A 21,824-nucleotide genomic window follows, 5' to 3' on the forward strand; every position below is an offset into this window, starting at 1 on the left:
TTAGGAGGGATTTAGGGGCGTTCGTGACACGTTTATGGCTGAACAATCAATTTCACAGCCATTTCACCAACAACAGCACACCTCAATCAGTGGTGCTTTCAATTTAAAATCATACTTGCAGGTTTGCTGTAAAAGGTCACATCTTCAGCTATCTTGTGTGAATTTGAAAAAACTTCAAACAACAAAAACATTCATCCATTAACATCCAATGTTTTAGCAGCAGAGTTTCTTCCATACAGTATGTCTCGTATGTATCTGTGCATAAACCCTTGTGTTTTACTCAACTTACAACAACCATTAATCATATTGTCATTCAGAAGGGAAGGGAACTGACAGAGGAAATAGTGGATAAAGTAGAGGACTTATCGGCCATTGAAGGGCGGATTTGATTAAGGGGGGTTTGGACGAGTTAAGAAGGAAGGGAGAGCTATTTGGTCAAATGCATCCAGTCTGTAAGTGTCCGTAAACAATGACAATTAACAGGCAATTGTCTTGTTTTCACTCAACAAAAATACTTACCCCGACAGAGATGATTGTTCTGTTGATGTCACCTATTGCAATCCAGTGTTAATTTAGCACTTAGAGTTATATTAACACTTTTATTTTTTTTAGCTGTGTGTACCAAATTGTGAGTGTTCTTCCAGCTGTCTAGTTTAGTCTAGTATCTGAATGTATGCGATGTAATGTCAATATATTAGACTAATGTGTATAATAAAGTAGCGCTGTGTTAAGTGCTACTGTAATTTCTTTATTTTGTTTGGCCACTACAGCACATGCAAAGGCAAATTTCTTATACAGTATAAAGTACATTGTTTTTCTGATTCCTAGTCAAAAATGGTGAGCAGACATGTAACTCAGCGTTTAGTGATAATCAGAGACAGAAAAACTAACAAATAGCAGTTTTGTGCTAAACGTCAACAGTCGTATATAGTCACATAACAGGAGACTGGCAGCAATTTTGGAGGAAACAAGCCCTACTGTTTTATCAGATGTTTACATTACTTTTCACTATTGTTTTGTGAAAAAAGAACTGGCCACTTGCTAAAGTATTTCTGCATGTGATGTGACGGTTGGATCGAAGTGAAGAGAAGGGAAGTGTACAGACAAGGCTGAAATCCGAGGTGCGGACAGACTGTCCACAGCTGGCTCTGTTTGTGTGTGTCTATGTCTTTCTATAATGCCCAACTCACTCACTTGTAGAAGGCATATCAATTTCATATTTTCAATAGTCCCTACTTTTGTTTTCAAATAGTTTGCAATAACACAAAACCTTATTGAGATCATGTTACACAAGCCTATTGTTTCATGCATACAGAAATAGTAATGGATATGGCCCGAATACCAGCACTCTGCGTGGCAAAAGGAAATTGTACCAGACACTTTCTGAGAAAAAAATAAGAAAAGTTAAACACCGAACCAAACTATAAATTGACAATTATTTTTTTGGGGGGACTTTTTTTTTTAAAACATATGATGAAACCTTTAGTAACACATGGCCTGGCATATCCAGTGTTACAATATTTTTTTCAAACCCTACATAAAATTTTTGACAATGGATTCTGCAGGTGAGGGACTAACATTTGGTGAGGTGGAATATTTTTACATGGCACAGTCAGAAATAAATATTTAAAAAGAAACATGGAGAAACGAGTAGCTCTGCCACCTGTACGGCTCATAAAATGTTAATAGGTGTTGATTGTCATGAATGTGAATGGAAAATGTCCTGAGCCTTGCTCTATTTCTCATTTAAGCCTCTTCTCAAGATAATGTTACTAAAACTACATGACTACTGTATATGATCTACACAGGAAAATCCTGCGTTAATTGAACCCAGGTCCATTTCTACACTCTTAGAGTTAAATCAACACAGCATACACACATTACTGTAGCATGTTGAGCAGAATATAAGAGACAAATATTGGTATAGGGCCTCGTCCATACAAATAAGGGTAAAACCAATACCTTTAAACTTATGTAATGATGAAAGTGATGGGTAATATAATTACATTAATTTAATTTGCTAAATTGAACATTGTATGGAAGTTGCTATGGTACTTTCAAAATAGAGCAGCATGCAATTTGACATAATGTATGAATTTTTGTTCAGTTTATTTTGGGCATTTTATAAAATGCTATGGCCAACAATTGGCTCTGGTGGGCCTGATCTGGCCCGTGGGCCGCCTATTGGGGATCCCTGACATACGCTATACAACATGTTATCAAGTGTGTTACAGTAGCAAAGCCTGGAGGCCCCAGACCAAGAACAGTGACCCCACCCGGGCCTCACCCGCAGTCAAACCCTCTACAACCCCTAGATGTCCCCCCTAGATGCCCATATAGAGCCTCTGTGTTGATCACATTTTATCTCTACTGTCTCCAATTAACCATTGTTATAATCTACATCTCCCTGATTCCCCCAGTAGATTCCCGCTGATCTATTTGAAGGCTGACTGATTCTAACCACAAGACCTATTACGTCATCGTATGACGAAATAGCAGATCTATACAACCTCACCAAAAGGTTCTGTGAAAAAAAAAGATTTACCTTCTACCATTCTTTTTGCTATTTTTATTTTTATTTTCAACCTAAATGCCCAAAATATTGATGCCAGGTTGGAAGTGACAAAAGCAACCAAACTAACAACTCAGTGTTCGATATCAGAAGGTCTGACAGAACAGTTTCCTGAGTCCTCCCCTCCCCTTCCCTCCCCTCCCCTCTCCTCCCCTCCCCTCCTCTCCTCTCCTCTCCCCTCACTTCCCCTCCCCTCCCCTCGCCGTGTTCACTCGGAACATTGTGTCTCTAACGAGTCACGTCCATCCAGCAATTATTATGAAATTAAAGCTATTTTCCGTGGCCGGTGTTTGCCCCGGTAATAACCACGGTGAGATAGGCTTCATTCATTTAGCATTTTACTTCAGCTCAATTCCTGTCGCATTAGCGAGAGGAGCAAAATCAGAGTGTCACTCAGATATTCTGCTTAACCCATTAAAGACCTGAGGCCAATTCTACAAATGCCATTCTAAATCAATCAGTAGTTCTCAAACCTTTTCATGCCAAGAAGAACCCCCAAAATGATACATATTTGGAAATGTTCTGAAATGTTTTGTGCCAGGGACCCCTAGAACATTGGTTCTCAAAGTGGGGTCCGAGGACCCCCAGGGGTCCTTGGGGGGATACCAGGGGGTCCCCTGCAGCAAAATTAGCTAATAAAGCCTCACAATCATTTTAACCCCTTTATCCATATTTTATACTTTGGCTATTCAAAAATGGCAGATCTACAAGCTCATAGCGCGGCACCGAGTGCCGCGCTACGAGCTTGTAGATCTGCAATTTTTGAAAAATCTTGAAAATGTGTGCAAATCTTGCTATCTTTTTTTTTAAAGGCGAACATTTTTAACACAAAATGTCTTTGCTTCTAGGGGTCCCTGGCACAACATATTTTCAGGTGGGGGTCTGCGGCCACATACAAAGTTTGAGAACCACCAGAAGAGATTTGAGAAGAAGAATTATCTAATCAAATCACATTTCAAAACACTTTCAAGATTTATCTTAGTTTTTTTCCCAACAAATATCAGATGTACAAGCTTGCAGCGCGGCACAAGCTTGTATATCTGCTATTTTTTTAGAACCACCGTTCTAAACCACTGTTCTAAATCCTAAGAGTTTTCTGAGAAACCGATGTTGCTATAGCTAAAATCTAAAATCACACAAATGCTTTCCCGGACTGAATGGGTTAATGGTTTGGTGATGGCCTGGCCCCTATTTTTCCCTTTCCTTTTTCCTCTCGCTGCTCCTCCTAGCCTCTATCTCCCCACCAATTACGCTGTTTAATCTATATGTAGATAATGGTGTCCAGGACCTCCCTGTTGAAATGTCAGGTGTGAAGAGGTTATTAGCTAACTTTTAATTACTGTCCATCATTCACCGGCCATTGGGATAGATTGGCTCTTTTCTGCCTGTCTGCTTATCTGGTTGTCTGAGTGTTGGCCGGAGGTGGGGGGTGGGTGGGGGAGATGGGGGGGGTGTTGAGGAAGCACTGGGTCTCTGACTTAATATCATCATTTTTACGCTATTAACGGCCAGGAGTTGGGGGTATGGTGGTGGGGAATGAGCTGGGAGGGGAAGGGGGGGGGGGTTGATGTTGAGAGCATACGGATCATGTGTCAAATAGTTTAATGGAAGATGTGTTGTTGGGCAGAGATGCAGGAGCGAGGACTAGAGGTATAGGAATGAGGGAAGATGTCATTGGCCGTAGGCTATACGATATTGATGAGCGTTTCCCACTAAAAGGAGGCTTAACCACAATTGAACCCCAGTATACCGACCCTATTCATGGGGTCGAAAATTCAGCAAAAACGAGTCGCAATGCGAGGCATTGTGAGCTTGTAGATGCTGTAGCTATTTTCGGTGAAGAGATTTGGTGTAGAGGGACAAAAGGAGGGGACCAAGTACATTCCATTGGGGGACAAAACAAAGGATACATGCAGTTTACTGTGATTTGAACAATCTGTGCGATGAATCAAGTTTTTAGAGAACAATACGATGCTTGATTCATTCATTGATACACACATCGATCCTGCAGTAGAGTGGATTCCATTGGCCAGGTCTGCTCGTTCACAATATAGACATTAATCGACACGAGTTTTAAGAGTCTGCAAACCATTTCACCACATCCCCCTGGCCTGGTGTTAAAGCCTCCATTGTACATTTTAAGACTCACACCCCCTGACCCAAAGCCCCCCCCCCCCCTACAACTCTCCAATACTTGTCTTGGGGCCCAAAATAATATGAGTGCTGCATGGACTCTGTCTCACAGCCCTGTCTGTAACCGCTATATGCAGCAGATTGCTTTGGCTAAATTTATGACACTGAAAGGAATATGAACATGCTGATAATAATTCTCACTTTTAATTCCTTGGATATATTTTGATTTCAGAAGCAGGATGTGAAAGGAAAGCTGTTGTGGTTGAGAGTAATATGAGAGCACATTTTGTCTTTGTTAATTAACTGGAAGTTATACATAATGAAAAGGGACGGTTTCTGAAACACTTCACGTACAGTATGTACTTTCTTTTTTTTTAAGAATTATTTTTGGGCTTTTATGCCTTTATGGACAGTAGGCTGACAGGAAATGGGGAGAGAGATGTGGAGTGACACGCAGCAAAGGCCGTCGAGATTGGGACTCGAACCCGTGACTCGCTGTCAGGCTACACTGGGCCTAGGTGCCTGGACTGCTATGCCAGCGGTCCAGGCCTACAGTATGTACTTGCTTAATTTGTTTGATGGATGCTAGTATTACAACAGCGTTACAGAAGAAATTAAGAATGGTACATTTGTATTGTCTTTAGGCTATATCTCACCAGTCATAATATCAATCATTAAACAACACTATCAACAAGACTATGTTGTTATATTTTATCAGTATACCAAATTGCACAATACACAACACAGTCATGGCACTGATAAAAGCTTAAAGGAGTAGTTCATCCCAAAAAATCATGGATACTTTTTGTTTTTGTCACATTCCTAAGCCAATAATTTGATGACCGGGTCATCGGTCAGTAGGAGACTCAATTGAGACTCCTACAGCACAAGTGCTTGTCAGGGTGGGGGAGGGGGGTCCCCAGTTCAAATATGATCATTTTGGGGGGGCGTGGCCTGAAAAGGTTGAGAACCACTGATCTAGGAGGTGCAACAACACAGGTATCAGCATTGAGTTTTTGTGAGACAGATTGTAGCCGTAGCCGTATACAGTGATCATTTTCTGTCCTAGCGCAAAACTATGCTTAAATATCGCAGTGCAGGGACCTGCAACGTGAAATATAATGACAGGACGTTTGTCGATATTAGTTTTTCATTCTCACGTGCTACTATGGTGTGAATGACATCACTGTAGAAAAAATGATTAACTCTACCATAGAGATTGGCAAAAACATAATTGTATTCATTCAAATAAGTCCTGGATGGTAGCTTTAATGCACCCTACCGAGTTACGACTTGTAATGTAAGCACAGGAATGTAAGACACGGTTTATAAAACTCAACTCTGGCATTGAAATGGAAACACGGAAGTGTGTTTATTGGCTGTTTTAGTGCAGGGAGCAATGGCACTCTGTTGACATTGAGAAAGCGCCAGGAAGGGATTTGTATGAGCTTGGTGCCCTCCCCCCCGGGGAGACTTTGGTGCACCCCAAAGCCTCCCTGATAGGGGACAAAGGACAAATTTAGAAAAATGGATATCGCCTAAATGGCACAGAGCTGAAACACTCGCCCAACATTGAAAAAGTAAAATAATAATATTAATCCATTCCTGGCAGTGGTAATAACAGCACTAGGCGCTCCAACAATCACAATTGTAAGTGTTGGTGGGCATGAGGCTGGCATAGGATCATGTTATTGTTGCGCTGCAGTAGCGACCCCTTCTGGTCGGTTTTGGTGCCTGTTCAGCAGGGGGGGGGTGTTCTGGCTAATTGTATGTGGATGTCACTTTGCATGCTTCTAATACGTCATCTAAAAACAATAAATATCCCATAAATGAGGTTTGTGCCTTTGAGGGAAACAACACACACACACACACACACACACGCACACGCACACGCACACGCACACGCACACGCACACGCACACGCACACGCACACGCACACCCACACGCACACGACTGCAGGGAAAGCTATATCGCTATTCAGCCCTTGAACTGTCTTTGAGCGGATTTACTATTTTAAACTCTGCAGGGCCAAGCACTGCCACAATGATTAGAGCAGGGGAGAAATACTTCCTCCTCAGCTTAGATTCCCTTTCCTCCCTCGCCATTTTTTACAGCTTAGACACAAATTCTGTTCCAGGCAATGTGTTGTTATTCCAGCACAAGTCCTTCCCTGTGATGGAAGCTCTGCAGAGTAAAAATCATTCAACTCTGAAAGAGTACAAATGTAACCAAATGGACCCGTAAGGGTCCATTTGGTTACATTTGTACTCTTTCAGAGCTACAAATGGATAGATAACACACTAGACTAGACTTTAAGCGGCACTATGTAACTTGATTTTAATGAATAAAATTCGACTTTGTCCAATCTGTATGGTAGAGTATGTTAATACAATTTAACTTATACAATTGGGGTTGTTGTATTTTTGTCTCCCTGCTCTTCTATTGAGACATTTATATATCGTGTCAAAGGTCATCATGTCTCACCTAGACACAGGATCTGACACAAATTTTGATCTGATGGTCAAGATTCAGTTTATCCCCTGAGCAAGCAGGCAGGCTCTATTAGCTCAACTGTTCAAATCCCAGGTGGAAGAGGAAAGTGACATACTGTAGTGCAGCTTTAAATGCGCGCTGCTGCATCTCACACACACACAATGTAGATTTACAAACTGTACTCACATTCCTCATTTCAATGTACTGTAGGCCAGAGGTTAGAGAGAATAGGCAAAATATAGAGAAAAATAAAGGAAATAGAGGATAATTGGTAACATACTGCAAAATCCTTAAATAGTTAAAGCACTACATGTAGTTTGGGGTATCAGTGGCCACTTTGGACACAACTAACATGGCAGCCAACGTCTTTGACTTCATTACCCAAGAGTCTCTACAAGCATGTCCGGCGAAGACGCGCTGTGATTGGCCAGTCTTCGCTTTGACTGTTTGTCTTCGCTTTGACGCTTTTGACAGTTCTGCCTTGACTCATTGTCTCCCCTATACATAGTAGTAATAGAGTCAAGCCCCTAGCAGGGACCCCCCTGAGTCTATACATTTGGAAGGATGTTATTGCTTAAACATGTAACTTTAAAATGTTGTGGGACATAACATGCTATATAGTTGTTCAAAAGTTACATAATGCTGCTTTAATTTAACTCTTAGTGTTAAATGAACACACAGGATTTTAAAGTGTATTGCAACGGTGGACACATTTATTTTGCCTAAGAACTTCTTCCTCTCTCTGTCTCACTAAGTGCTGCCACTGCCTGCCAGGGTGTTTATATATAACATTCATGTCAATCCCTGATTCAACATCCTAACCGACCAGTCCAGAGGGTCTACATTTCTCAATGAAATGAGTATGGAGACCACCTCCAACCACTGTAATGTATATGTGCTACTAACATACTCTACCATACAGATTGGTTAACATAACGTTTTATTCGTTCAAATAAGTGGATTGTAGCTTTAAGTCTATATGCAAGTCTCACGGCAGTCATATTCACATGCACTCACAGCCATGTCTGGCTTCAGTGACCGATAATAGTAACCACTAACGGAACCGATCTGGTGTTTTTGTCACAGATCCGCGTAACTTTGAGCAAGAGTTCGCGTGATATTCAAAACTCTCCGGACTGACTGGGCCTCGACTGGTTCCTGTTTACCCAGTTCTCTGTGTGTTAGAGCCCTCTTTTCCCTGAGCTCTGTGGTGAATTAGAGGTGACCCATGAAGACCCAGGGCCCCGCCGCTCCTACCTATGGAAACCCCCGTCATCTGGCTCACATTGGGCTCCAATGGAGAGCAGAACCTCCCTTTGTCTGAGACGGGGAGGAGGAGGAGGAGGAGGAGGAGGAGGGGAGGAAAAGGGGGGTCTCTGCTCTGCCAGAAGAGGGAGAGAGAGGGGTGGTTCTGCTCAGGATGCTGTATGTGTGCAACCCCCTCGTCCCATACACATATACTGTAGCCTACACCAGTGGTGGAAAAAGTACTCAAATGTTTTTACTTAAGTAAAAGTATCAATACTGCAATGTAGAAGTACTCTGTTACAAGTAAAAGTCAGAAATTCAAAATTGTAAAAGTACATAAGTATTGGCATCAAAATGTACTTAAAGTACCAAAAGTTAAAATACTAAAATGTTTGAAAATAGCAGATCTACAAGCTCACAACGCGTCGCGAAATAGGGCTAAAGTGGTTAATGTATGTTTCATAATATCATAATTTATATCTACAAAGTAACTAGTAACTAAAGTTTTCAAATAATTGTAGTGAAGTATAAGTACTGAAAATGGGAAATACTCCAGTAAAGTAGAAATTCCTCAAAAGTGTACTTAAGTACAGAGTAAATGTACTTAGTTACTTTACACCACTGCAGAAGAGGGAGAGAAAGGGGTGGTTCTGCTCAGGATGCTGTATGTGTTAAAGTGCAACCCCCTCGTCCCATACACATACTGTATAGCACACAATCCTATGGCTCTTTTCCCACTACAAGAAGAACTAAATGAACCGTGCGGTATCGTGTAACATACTTCACAGGTTCTGAACTAGTTTCCAGGTTTCCGATAAGGTTCTCAGAACCCTGCTCAGGAGGTGGTACCAACCCTGAGTTCTGGGAACACAAAACTTATATTGTTACACCCTTACTCTAACTATATGAAACTGCAGGAAAATCTATCTGGGGACTCTCTTTCATACTACACATGCATATAGAGCATGTCTACTGTTACAGCTACACACAAGTATATAGTGTGATCATATTTTCAATCACCCAAATCGGAATCCATAAGTGTTCATGAATGCACACATGTATGTGCGCATGCATGTATACCTTAGGTGTTTTCATCAGGATGGGGGGGGGAATTACTCATTGATTAGCACACCTACCAAACACATCTTCCAATAATTATAATAATATATATAAATAATATTTTTAAAAATAAATACTTTTTAGTGAATGTTGATGGAAACAGATGTCTTGACTAAGGACACAAAGCTTGAAACCCAGAGAAACCTGGATGTCTGGTCACCCTGCATAACGTTGCTGTCGGGTTTTTTGTAAATTAATGTCCTACTTTGTAATACATACTACAGGGTAACACAAAAGTGGCAAAAACAGAAGATCTACAAACTCATTTTGAACTTGTAGTTCTACTATTTTTTTATTTGAATCCCAAAAAGTAACAGTTTAAGACATAATGAGGCGTTCACCCGACAGCAACGATGAGTAGAAAGTAAACATGAAGGAGTAGAACGTGTCCATACTGCTGCGTCTCCATCAGTCACCGCCTCTCACAGCCTTCCATAATGGAGACAGCTGACCTTTGGCCCTGGTATCCATAGCAACAAAGATCTGAAGGGAAGAGATTTTTCAAAATACGATTTTTAGGCGTACCTGTCACCTTTTTCTCTTATGACTGAATTAATGAAAAAACAGCATATCTGTATATGATATGATATACAGTATATGCAGTGTACACACACACACACACACACACACACACACACACACACACACACACACACACACACACACACACACACACACACACACACACACACACACACACACACACACACACACACACACACATATGTATGTATATATATATATGTATCTATGCCCAGACACTGTGTGTGTGTGTGTGTGTGTGTGTGTGTGTGTGTGTGTGTGTGTGTGTGTGTGTGTGTGTGTGTGTGTGTGTGTGTGTGTGTGTGTGTGTGTGTGCGCAGAGGACTGTAGGCTAGCATGTGTTTAAAGCGGGCTTTTCAGTTCTTCAGCTCAAAGTAAACTGAAATGCACAGTTGCTGGTCAGACAGCTGCAGCACTGCCAGAATGGATCACATAAAGTAAGAGACCCAAATTCATCTTGGAACCTTCCCTTACATGGACAAAAAATGTGTGTGTGTGTGTGTGTGTGTGTGCGTGCGTGTGTGCGTGCGTGCGTGCGTGCGTGCGTGCGTGCGTGCGTGCGGAAGTACTGTAGCAGTAAGAGAGATATATGTGTGTGTTCTTTTCACTGAGCCAAACACAGCTCTTACCTACCTACCCGCACTTAAAAAGGTAGCCATTTAGTCATTAATAAACATTTAGTTTTGAGATAATTTATATGAGCCATATAACTTAAACACTGTAAGTGCTCTATAGTCTATGCCATAAGACCCTAGGTTTAGACTGCTGTGTGGACACGGCATTGAAATGCCCCTCAAGCTGTAAATATCTGGCTTACCATCGTCAAATGAAAAGTTAAATGGATTCATCTTCATCATCATCATAGGCAAGCATTCTTTTTTATATGCAAGGCACTTTGGAAACACAAGCAGAATGTCTATAGACTAGTTCAGTTCTTCTAAACTTGCGTCTTGCTGCCCCCTACTGTATCACCACATGAGTGCAATTCTTGAAATACTTTCTAATGTGTGGTTGTAGGTGAATCCTGATCCATAATAGCGTTGGTATTTGAAAGGAAAATTTGTATAATGACCCTAATTCTTTCAAAGTTATAAATGAGAGTAAAGTTTATATTACAATAAAGTTTGTTTAGTATTACTGCTATTATTTATTTTGTTGTCGTTGTTTTACTATTGCTTCTACAAGGCTGTGTTGGTGAACCAAAATTGAATACTTTTACTCTTATGTACCTGTACAAAAGATGTAACAATAAAGTATCTTGAATCATCAAGGGAACATATTTCATTGTCTTGTTTATTTGACAGCAACAATACAATAGACATTATTACATCTTAACTTAAAAGAATGAAACAGATGCAGTGCATAGGTGCTTCTTGCCAAAGCTAACATGAAACCCTAGCCCTAGAATGGCTGTGATATTCCAAATACACATCAGATCACTGCTATGCCAGCCCAGGTAGCAGACTTATCGTAGCGGCGTTTAAAGTTGTTGCAATTTGTTTATGGTCAGTGAATAGGTCTGATTCGTTCTAAGCCATTGTTTAACACTTTAATTTGTTGTTAGAAACAAAACTTGCAACTAATAACAATGGCCAGCATTTCACACTCAATTGAGCAAAGTGTTCCGTTATTCCCAGCTAAATCTACACAAAACACATTCCTATTCACTGTCAACAGAACAACACCAGGGTCTGTTTTAACTGACACAATGTTTTGTATGTTGTGCCTGTTCTTCAGGCTTTTCTGAGTGTATTGATCAGTACAGTCTCTGTGGATAGCTTTAAAGCATCGCTCAAGACCTTATTTCTTCACTCTTGCTTTTAGTTGATTTTTAAATATTTGTGTTGTTATTCATGTCCTCATTGTCCTTTTTTGCTGTTTGATGTTGTTTTTTTATTTTTATTTATTTTTTGCTTTATTGTTAAATTAGTTGTACTTTTTCTGCAATTGTATTCTTGCTCTGTAAAGCATTTTGAGCTGCATTTCATGTCATGAAAGGTGCTATACAAATAGAGTTTATTATCATTATTATTATTATTATTATTATTATTATTATGACAGTGGAGAGAGACGGGAAACAAGCCAAACTTCCAAATAGGCTCTGTGCAGAAGTGTAATCCCAGGTTTTTCAGAAGGTGGCTGTTATGCATTTAGGACCGGTCAAGAATACAATATGTCAATAATAGATAAAGTGTTGGCACTACTGTTATCTTGGCAGTTCATTGTTCCTTTCAGACAGGTGGTTACGTCATCACACTGCGTCTGTAAAAAAAAGTGCACTGAATAAGTAAACAAATGGATAAACTGTCTATCATTTGAGTCGTTATTATGCTGTTTATGTAAGTGGACAAACATAACAGTGGCATGCCTATTTCCTGTTCCAGTCCATTTTCAACATATAGCTTAGTTTGATTGGTTCAGCAGCAGACTTGAACTACAGTATAGAAACACGTGAAGGTGACATATTACGCATTTACAGTTCAAACCTGATGCCGAGTCAGTCAAATGAAGGTATGGGAATATGAACTGGAACAGGAAATGGGTATGTCACCTTCGGAAAACCTGGGACTACACCTATGCACAGAGCTGATTTTCTACTTTCCATGCACCCACGTGTCCTTTACTAGAATTGTTTACTCACGCCTTAATCCCTCCCCCGAGGAGGAGGAGGCAGAAATGTGAGAACTCGAGATTCGGAGAGTGAAATGCAACAAATGGTGCGGCCTGCCAAGGAATCGAACCGGGGACTTGCTGTCAGGCATCAGATCCTGTGTGGTACACTCCTATATCTACCCGACACCGACACCACACTTAAGAGTCCTCCTGTCACTAGTTAAATCATGCTCAATTACCTATCCAACTACTGGAGACAGAAGTAACATAATATCACTATTGTTTTTCTATTGCTGTCTTTTTCTGATGTATCATGATACATACAAATAAAATAAACTTGATTGATTTTCATTTTTTTGTGTTTTGCATCCATTACAAATGCCCTGCCCTCGTGGGCTTATTAAGTATAATATCAATATACTAGTATAGTATATTGACTATTGATACTTAATAAGATAATAATAATAATAATAATAACATCTAGTAACTAGATGTTGAGGCCACTAGGCGGTCTTCACACTTTTTCAGACAACTTCGCTTCCTGAAAATTCAGCCTCCAACGTTGGGGCTGCCACCAAGACCCGGGAGGAAACACGCGTTCGTGGCGGTATATGATGTCACGGATGTCACGCTTTAAGAACTTTTTCACCCATCAACAATGCGTTCATGGCGACCCACCGTTACCCCCTAAGCCAAATTGAGTATAGGATAGGCTACAAATGTTGAGCATGCATAAAGAATTTACTCAATATTAGGCCAGAATACAAGCCTAAGACTAAAAACAAATGCATAAGAGAAGTTATACCCGCTGCCCCCCCCAACCCCCAAATACACAAAGATACAGCAACAGAAAGAAAGAAATACAAATTATTCATAATTATTGTTACTGGAGCGGTCCTTGACACTGTGGGCTGTGTGGGACAGCCTCTTCTGTTGGAGTTTGGAGGGAGTGCTAATCACAGCTGCTGTAACACGTGGGGCCCTGACTGCATGTGTTGAACTTGATGTAGCAGCAATCATGCAGTACTATGATTACAGCAATCAAGAGAGAGTTGGTGCTTAGGGAAATGGTACTCCACGAACAGGCACTCAACACTGCCATAGAAATAGAATGCCTTATAAATACCAGCCGGGTGGGAAATTATTATTCCAGCACAACACTCACTCACGACATGTGTTTTGATGTCGCAGGGACCTGTAGGGAACTAGCCTATGGCAATAAATAAATACAAATATTCAGATTCAGAAATACTCTGATTTTTGGGCATGGGTTTATTATTTTTTTGTTACAATTATTGATTGGAAATTAGAGGCCATAAAAAAAAGACACATTTTCTTTAAACTGGAAAAAGTTTATTACAAAGAGAGCAATTGGGTTGTATTATTTTTTTAATCTAATGCTTACAGTAATAACAGAAAAAGATGATTGAATTAAAATGTGTGTAAAACTGGTGGTTCACATTGTCATTTAACTTTCTTCAAAAGAAAGACATGTCACCAGAATGAACCCATTGAAAAATATCAAACAAAATGCATATATTGTGTTCTGAGAAACATACGGTCAATATTAAAAGTGATGGGCAAGCCTGGGGCTGTATTGGACTCACAGTCACCCAGATGAGACTTTACGGTCTGTAACGGCTCTTACTTGAACCACAAAATGCTATGCCATAATATTTAACACAGCTTGAGGAGACAATCACACATGCAGGTTGGAATGTGATAATAGTGTGCATACATAACCACAATCTCATAAGCCCTCATGCACATTAATGCATGCTCGTTTTAAAACACAGACAGACAGACAGACACACACACGCACATACACACACACACACACACACGCACACGCACACGCACACGCACACACACGCACGCACGCACGCACACATAGTAAGCACAGAGAAAAGTGAGACGCAGAGTCATTCAAATCAAACATCACAAGTTATACTGTTACCGCACTAAGTGCAGATTGATCAAAACCCTACTCCAAACACCTATACCAAATATCCCTTTGCATTTCGCACAAAACCAGTTAGTGTGTTAGAAGATTAGTTTATTAGTAGGTTAGTTAGTTTGTTAGTTTGCAGGGAGCTGCTGTGAGCTCTGCGGGTTAGTATTTTGTTAAGCTTGTTGTTAGTATCTAGTCCAGGGAACAAAACTTTCCATGTTCCTTTTGACAACACTAAAAAAAAGTACTCAACGTGGTATCGGACGTACTGCAAGGCATGCTTTGATTGCATCCAAGAATAACAGAAAAAGTTCTAGACACAAGGACTGAACAGTTTGCGTCTTAATCTGCGATAAGAACGAAATGTTAGTGAGAGCGAGAATCAGAGGTGGACTTGTCCAGTCTCACCATCGTTAGCATAAACACTACACACCAAGTTAGTAGGGAGCAGGAGAGGTTTGCTTGCCTTTTCTCTGTGTGTTGTCTAAAGTCTGTTTTATACTTATACAGTGTCATTATTTTGTTTGAGAAGCCGTTATTGTGTGTGGACACTGTCGGCAAACTCCTACAAGTGTAAAACAGAGTTACGGAGGGTATAGGCTACAAGTAAAGCACTGTGCAACATTATACTTTCACTTTCACTCCTTCCCACACAGTGCAAGAGGATCACAAATTCAGCCATTGACTGCCATGTTGCGATTTAATGAAGAAGTGAAGTAATTTGGCATCCTAAATTTTATGTCAGTATCATGGCATGGTTTGGAATCAGTTTTTAGTAGATTCTGCCAAACATAATTACAGTACGTGGACGACACACTTTGATATTGGCAACTGCTCCCGCTCCGCTTTTCATCTTGTGGTTAATGTAGTCTCTCATCCCAAGTCCTGAAACCCTTCTCTCATCGCCCACTTGTTTTTGCTTGTTTTGCTTTTTTTTGGCTGATAGCAAGATTCCAAACTTTAAATCCAGAAATGTCAATGTTCTTAATTACCCTTTACTCGGAGAAGGATTGCAGAATCATGAGAGAGGCTTCTGTGAATCAGACTGCGGGCAAAAAGCAGATGGTTAGTCAGTGTGTTAGACAGAACAAGGCCAGCCATCAGCATTCAAAGAACAGGTTAGTAATAATAAATCTGTTAGCAAACATTAGTAGTAAAGTTAGATATTAGTGAGATTTGAGTTAGTATAATCCAGACCTGGATCAAATAGAATTTTACCAGATGTCTTAGCATTTGTTTTGTTTCGACCGAACAGGGCCTGGGGGATGATTCCGTCAGGTTGCCAACCATGAAAATTCCAATTTAAACTGTGATTGTGCATACTTTTGTGTACCAGATCAAAACAAATGCTAAAAACTGTACAAACTACTTGACCTTTTGTCTGGTATAATCCATAGATAGGCTTGAATAAAGAAGGTGCTGGAGCAAGTCGGACGATTTGAGCCTTTTTTTCCGACCTGACTAAGATGTGATCTGACATCGAAACGTTGTCGTTTTTTCTCCCCTGCTTTGCACCCTGTGATAAAAAAATTAAAAAAGGCTCAAATCGTCCAGCGCCTTCTTTATTCAGTTATATGCGTGTGCTCCTGACACGCACCGGATCAGCCTGATTTCGGCTTGAGGCGTGGTGGAATATTCCTTTAATCCATTGATAGGCTTCATTGGAAACCACTAAAATGTACCAATTAGTGGCTCAGGATCAAAAGGTCCATTACAATAAAAAAAGGGAACTTCAATTTTGCATGATGTGAATCATATAGTTCTGCTGTGAGGATGATGCGAAAAAGTTTTTTTCGGCCCGGACGGCTAGGGTATCAGTCCAGGCACCTAGGCTGCTAATGCAGCCTAGGTGCATACAGCGTGTCGCAGGTTCGAATCCCGATCCCGACGACCTTCGCTGCGTGTCACTCCCCATCTCTCTCACCCCATTTCCCACTACTGTACTATCTAATAAAGGCAGAAAAAGCCAAAAAGATATCTTTAGAAAAAGGTTTTTTTCATATCCTCCTCACAACACAATAGGATATGATTTACTGGTGCAGTTCCTCTTTAATTATTGTTTGTCTGTAGGGCTAGACAAAAAATATATTTTTAAAATCAGATTACAAACATACATAAATGACTAGAGACATGAACACACACACACACACACACACACACACACACACACACACACACACACACACACACACACACACACACACACACACACACACACACACACACACACACACACACACACACACACACACACTCAAAAGCCAGACCCATTGCCTATACAGTAATAAATAAATAAATAGCTGCTACTGAACCACAATGAACAGGCTTTTAGAGAAAAAGAAAGAAAGACGTACTGTACATGAGCACAACGCGGAGAAACCCAGCATTCATCCTAAAATACTGGTGTGTGCAGGCTAGCATATTCTTCTATTCTGACTATTGCCTTACAAATCTAAGACTATTGCAATACCTGCTCAGATTATATGTTTCCCTCGATGGTACACTCATATGATGCAGCCTGCTATTATCTATACTGTCCATATGTTTATATAAATACACACAAATAGGAGCCATCGACAATAGCTCCGTTTTAACATGTAATATGTGTGAGGAAGTGCTCGAGGTATTAGGCGGTTTCCAAGGTTACGGAGAAAGGAGGACACTGCAGATAGCAGTAGAAAAAGAAGGTAGACATGAGGTGTTAACGGACTGCAAAGTGTTCTGATCAACCAAAAAGAAAAAAGAAGGGGGGGAAAAAGGAGGGGAGAAAAAAAGAGCGTGGGAGTGGTGGAATTGAGGTTAGTATTATTCACAGAGAGGGAGGAAAAAAACAACCTTCCACCAATATCAGTGGAGGAGGGGAAGATCACTGCAGTGAATCACCATGGGCTCATACCCCACCCCCTTTACATTATTATGGCATGAAATGTGATGCTATAAAGACCATAGGAAAATGGCTGATATATAACTCTGTTAAAAAACCTGAGGCCAATTCAACAGAATCAGTAGTTCTCACACTTTCAAGATTTAAAAAAAAAATTAAAAAATAGCAGATGTACAAGCTCACCGCGCGGCAAAAAGTGATGTGATGTGAGCTTGAATATCTGCTATTTTTGAATAGCCAACGCAAACATCTAACATGACGCAGGTGCTTTCCTGGTTTTAATGGGTTAATCTCCTAACCATCATTAAACCCATTTCACGAAAACACGCACGCACACACATGATAGCAACTGTCATCTATTCTGTTCAAAGTGATCCGTTGCTTGATGGGTGAAGGCTGGTTCTTGCTTGACAGACCCAACCAGCGATGGCCTCTCCCGGACATCAGCCACTGCAGAGGAATTGACATAGCAGACAGTTAATGTAGTCAGTATTGGAGATAGAAATACTGGATAGGGGTTTGTGGGGGAATGGGTGATATTTTATCATTGCTAACACACCCACTTCATCTCTTTCACTATGAATATATTCACACCTCCTACTGGCTATTTCTCTCATCCTGACGGGACTGACCCATGACACCTTTCGTGGATAATCTTACATGATTTGTAACAATAAACCATATGCTAATTTACAGCCGATACTAATGTGATTTGACTGCGGACTTTTAAGGTTGTTTTTAATTCCTCCCACAATTCTGTAAAGAGCAGCTGCCAATGTAGTGAAGATTGCCAGGCAAGCAACGCATAACAAATCCCTCATCTTGTATCTGTCCCTTCCTCTTAAGCTTAATCCACATGCGGCAGGGCAGATCCTGTGAAAATGCATTTGGCACTGCATGTTATATTTATCTAGATTTAGATGACAAATTTGAAGTAAAAATTCACCAGTATTCAAAGAAATAACATACCAGTCTGCAAGTATAGGCTCAACAAAGAGGGCAATCTCTGGTCATCATGTGGCATCCATCACCAGCTTGAGTGCTGCTGCTCCTGCCTTCCGTTCAGCATACCTGGAGAAGAGCACAGAACACAAAGCAGCAGAAAGTGGAACGCAACCCCCCCAACACCTGTCCACCCAGCCTCACCTCCCCCCAGGACACAATGACACAGACAGGCGACTGAATTTCCCTTGTGGGATCAACAAAGGTCTTATCTAATCTTGAACCGGTCACAACGTGTGACCTCAACTTAATAAATGCTCAAATGTGTGTTGACAATTACTTGATTGTGGGATCAAATAATGAAAATATATTCCTCTATTCTATCTTATAATACACTGATATAACAATAGAAGTTCCTTCTTGATCTTAATAAAGAGCTAAGTACACAATGACCTGAGCACATACATGTCCTGCTCTCTTGTTCCTCGTGGAGCTGTTCATGATCCCTCACAGGTTCACTCTGGTCCCTCAACCAGGGTCATCACTGCTGGTCTGTAGATGTCTCCACAGTAGGCGAAGCCAACCATTAATGACAATGATACCTAAATAAAAACAACAACAACAACATTAGACTGGATCTAGCTATACACTAGTACTTTATATCACAACTTTCTGCCCTGGTACAGCTGAAGACAAATGCAATACAAAACGTAAGGATATCCATCCACCACCAAAGCACATGCTGTTAGACTGGTTACTTGGATCAATATTTGCCAAAGCAAATACAGACAATATGGCAAGGGCTAAGCTATTAGGCTAGATATAATAGGCCTAAGAGATAACAGGAATTTCAATCTATTAACCATAACCTACTGTATGTGGTCAACTACTCTAAGAAATTTTTTAATACATTAAATAAGCTGTGTATCTCAAATAGGCCAGTGTAGCCTATACCCTACCCCACACAATGAAAATGCCTTTTCTATAGGCTTGTCTCAAGAGGTGAGTTCATTTTATATGAAGAAAAAAAGGACCACAATCCCCCCCTGCCCTAAAATAAACAGTAGCAGCATACACCAATAGATCAATAAGTACAATGACTAACAAAATAACGGAAATTCATCAAATAACATAAATTCCACTGCGATAAAACATGACCATACCAGTATTCATGTTCAGTTCCAGTAGCCTCAATGCACCTGTCTGTCCCGCAGCATCAAATAATAGCAACTGGAAGCATCTTCACATCTTCTTCAATCGTGGAAAAAAATAAAATAGGACGCATTCTGTCATTTAAATTTGCAAATAAAAGCAATGTGTTGTACGCCCATGTTACGCACTTATAGACGCCAGTAGCCAACAACCTCTCTTGGCGTCGTGGGGCTGAGTCTGAGGGGCAGCATCAGATCAGGGAGTGTTCCAGTGTTCACTAACAGCTGCTGCGCACTGATGATCATAATGGGTGTCTGGGCGTTTTTACGAAGCCAGAAAAATAGTGGAAAGCCGTCGAACAAAGAAATGTGTTTGTTGAAGGATTTAAAAAACAGCACGCAGATGTCAGTCCATGAGCCTACACCTTGAATAGTCAATAGGCTGCGTGCCGCTTAATGGAACCCAGCTGCCTCAGGTTTATAGTTCTTTGTACACACTGACTAGCCGAGCCCATTCACCATCTGCGTTCCCCCCTAGGCAGCCATGAGCCAGCCTCCAGTCTATAGGCAAATCATCCCTTATTATCTCCTCTCCACACCAACCCCAATAACTACAGTAAAACAGTAGATGTGTGAATCTGAGGCTTGTCGTTTGTGTTTCATAAAGAACAAGCCAGGGAAAGTAATGCAAATGTTCACTCAGTTAGTTTATACTGGAGTAGTACTTTTATTTTTGTATTTATGTATTAATTTATTTTCTTTACAATACACTGTACGGATATTCCGATTTCTGACCATACAATGAGGTCAGGGATTTACATTAGAGAATATAAGGGACGCGCCAATGGCGCCATGCAGTTTAATGGTTTCATACACTGTCATTAAACACGAGCTATATAATACACAGTATGTGGCTTGCTTGTACACCTCCAGCAGGGGGCACTATAGGCTACAGTAGTGAGCTTAAACAAACTTTGGTCTCACTGAGTAGCCATACTACAATACACGCTGGCATGTGATCATACACTAGCCTTTGTTATAATATAATATAATATAATTTAGCAAATACTTTCCTTATTAGGACACGGGGCTGTGTCATCACGCTATATCAATTAATTACATCACTTTTACTTCAATGTGGAGGCTTTTAAAGGCAGAGTAGTAAAGTCAGGATTTCATTTCGTCAACAGTGTATCATCATGATGCACCAGTCAGGTACTCAGAGACTGTCTGGTTTATGATAATAATAATAGTAAGTATTGACAACAACAACAACAACAACAACAACAGTCATGCACCAGTCAGGTACTCAGAGACTGTCTGGTCTGTGCCTCATTACTGAACACCTTTATCTGAGCAACAGCCGAGCGGCGAACGACGGCGACGTGGTGCCTCGTTACAAGATAACCTGCATCATTAACGTCACAGAGAAGAGCAGGGACCGTGATGCTGCTGTGCCCCCCGGGGTGGACTACCTCCACGTTCCCGTCACGGACCACCCGCTGACCCCTCTGGACGCCCACTTTGACCAGGTGGCGGATAAGATCCAGCTGGTCGCAGAGAGCAGTGGTGGGCATACCCTGGTTTACTGTAATGCTGGTGTGAGCCGCTCCGCCACCCTGTGCATGGCATACCTGATGAAGCACCGCGACATGAGCCTTATGGAGGCTCACTCCTGGGTGAAGGCACGTCGCCCCATCGTCAGACCCAACCCTGGCTTCTGGAAACAGCTCATTCAGTATGAACTCAGTCTACGTGGGAGCAACACCGTCCGAATGGTGTCCTCCTCCATCGGAGAGATTCCAGACATTTATGAGGAAGAGGCCAAACATATGATTTGACCACCTGGCTGTACACTTTGACTGTGTGTAGACGATGGCAGTGCCTTGGCAGTGCGCAATCTTGCTTAAATATTTGAGATGGCCCCTGACCCTGTCCATGATCTTTTTTTTGTACCTGGTAAACTGTTAATAAAATGAACTAGCAATAGAACCAACAAGTCCCCTGCTCTTAGTAGACAATATGAAGTGACATGTGTTGTGGTTTGAAATTGGCCTAATTTTACAAACTTGGAAATTACAATCTACATTACATATTATATTACTAACTTTAAACGGATTGATTGTGGATTGATTGTGTGTGTGCGTGTGCCCCCCACACACACTATTTTTTTA

At 41.0% G+C, this 21,824-nt stretch overlaps 1 protein-coding gene and 2 long non-coding RNA genes across 3 annotated transcripts; 2 read left to right on the top strand and 1 right to left on the bottom strand.

Annotated features, from left to right (window-relative positions):
- The first annotated feature begins 13,927 nt into the window (after window positions 1-13,927).
- Window positions 13,928-17,437, top strand: LOC308087862. The gene is made up of 2 exons (XR_013933366.1): window positions 13,928-16,459; window positions 16,664-17,437. It is a non-coding gene; the product is annotated as an uncharacterized lncRNA (long non-coding RNA).
- A 132-nt stretch (window positions 17,438-17,569) lies between these two features.
- Window positions 17,570-19,920, bottom strand: LOC308087861. Its single transcript, XR_013933365.1, has 3 exons — window positions 19,663-19,920; window positions 18,527-19,101; window positions 17,570-18,007 (listed from the first exon to the last, which is right to left on the bottom strand). It is a non-coding gene; the product is annotated as an uncharacterized lncRNA (long non-coding RNA).
- A 754-nt stretch (window positions 19,921-20,674) lies between these two features.
- LOC308088735 (dual specificity protein phosphatase 18) lies at window positions 20,675-21,699 on the top strand. The gene has a single exon (XM_080433291.1). It carries the CDS (start codon window positions 20,943-20,945, stop codon window positions 21,489-21,491), a length of 549 nt encoding a protein of 182 aa, XP_080289417.1. The 5' UTR covers window positions 20,675-20,942; the 3' UTR covers window positions 21,492-21,699.
- The last annotated feature ends 125 nt before the right edge of the window (window positions 21,700-21,824 follow it).

The sequence above is a fragment of the Gymnoscopelus braueri genome, assembly GCF_963280865.1.
Source record: "Gymnoscopelus braueri genome assembly, chromosome: 7".
NCBI lineage: Eukaryota > Metazoa > Chordata > Actinopteri > Myctophiformes > Myctophidae > Gymnoscopelus > Gymnoscopelus braueri.

Coding starts and splice junctions, on each gene's coding strand:
- LOC308088735 (XM_080433291.1), top strand. CDS start 20,943: ATGCACCAGTCAGGTACTCAGAGACTGTCTGGTCTGTGCCTCATTACT.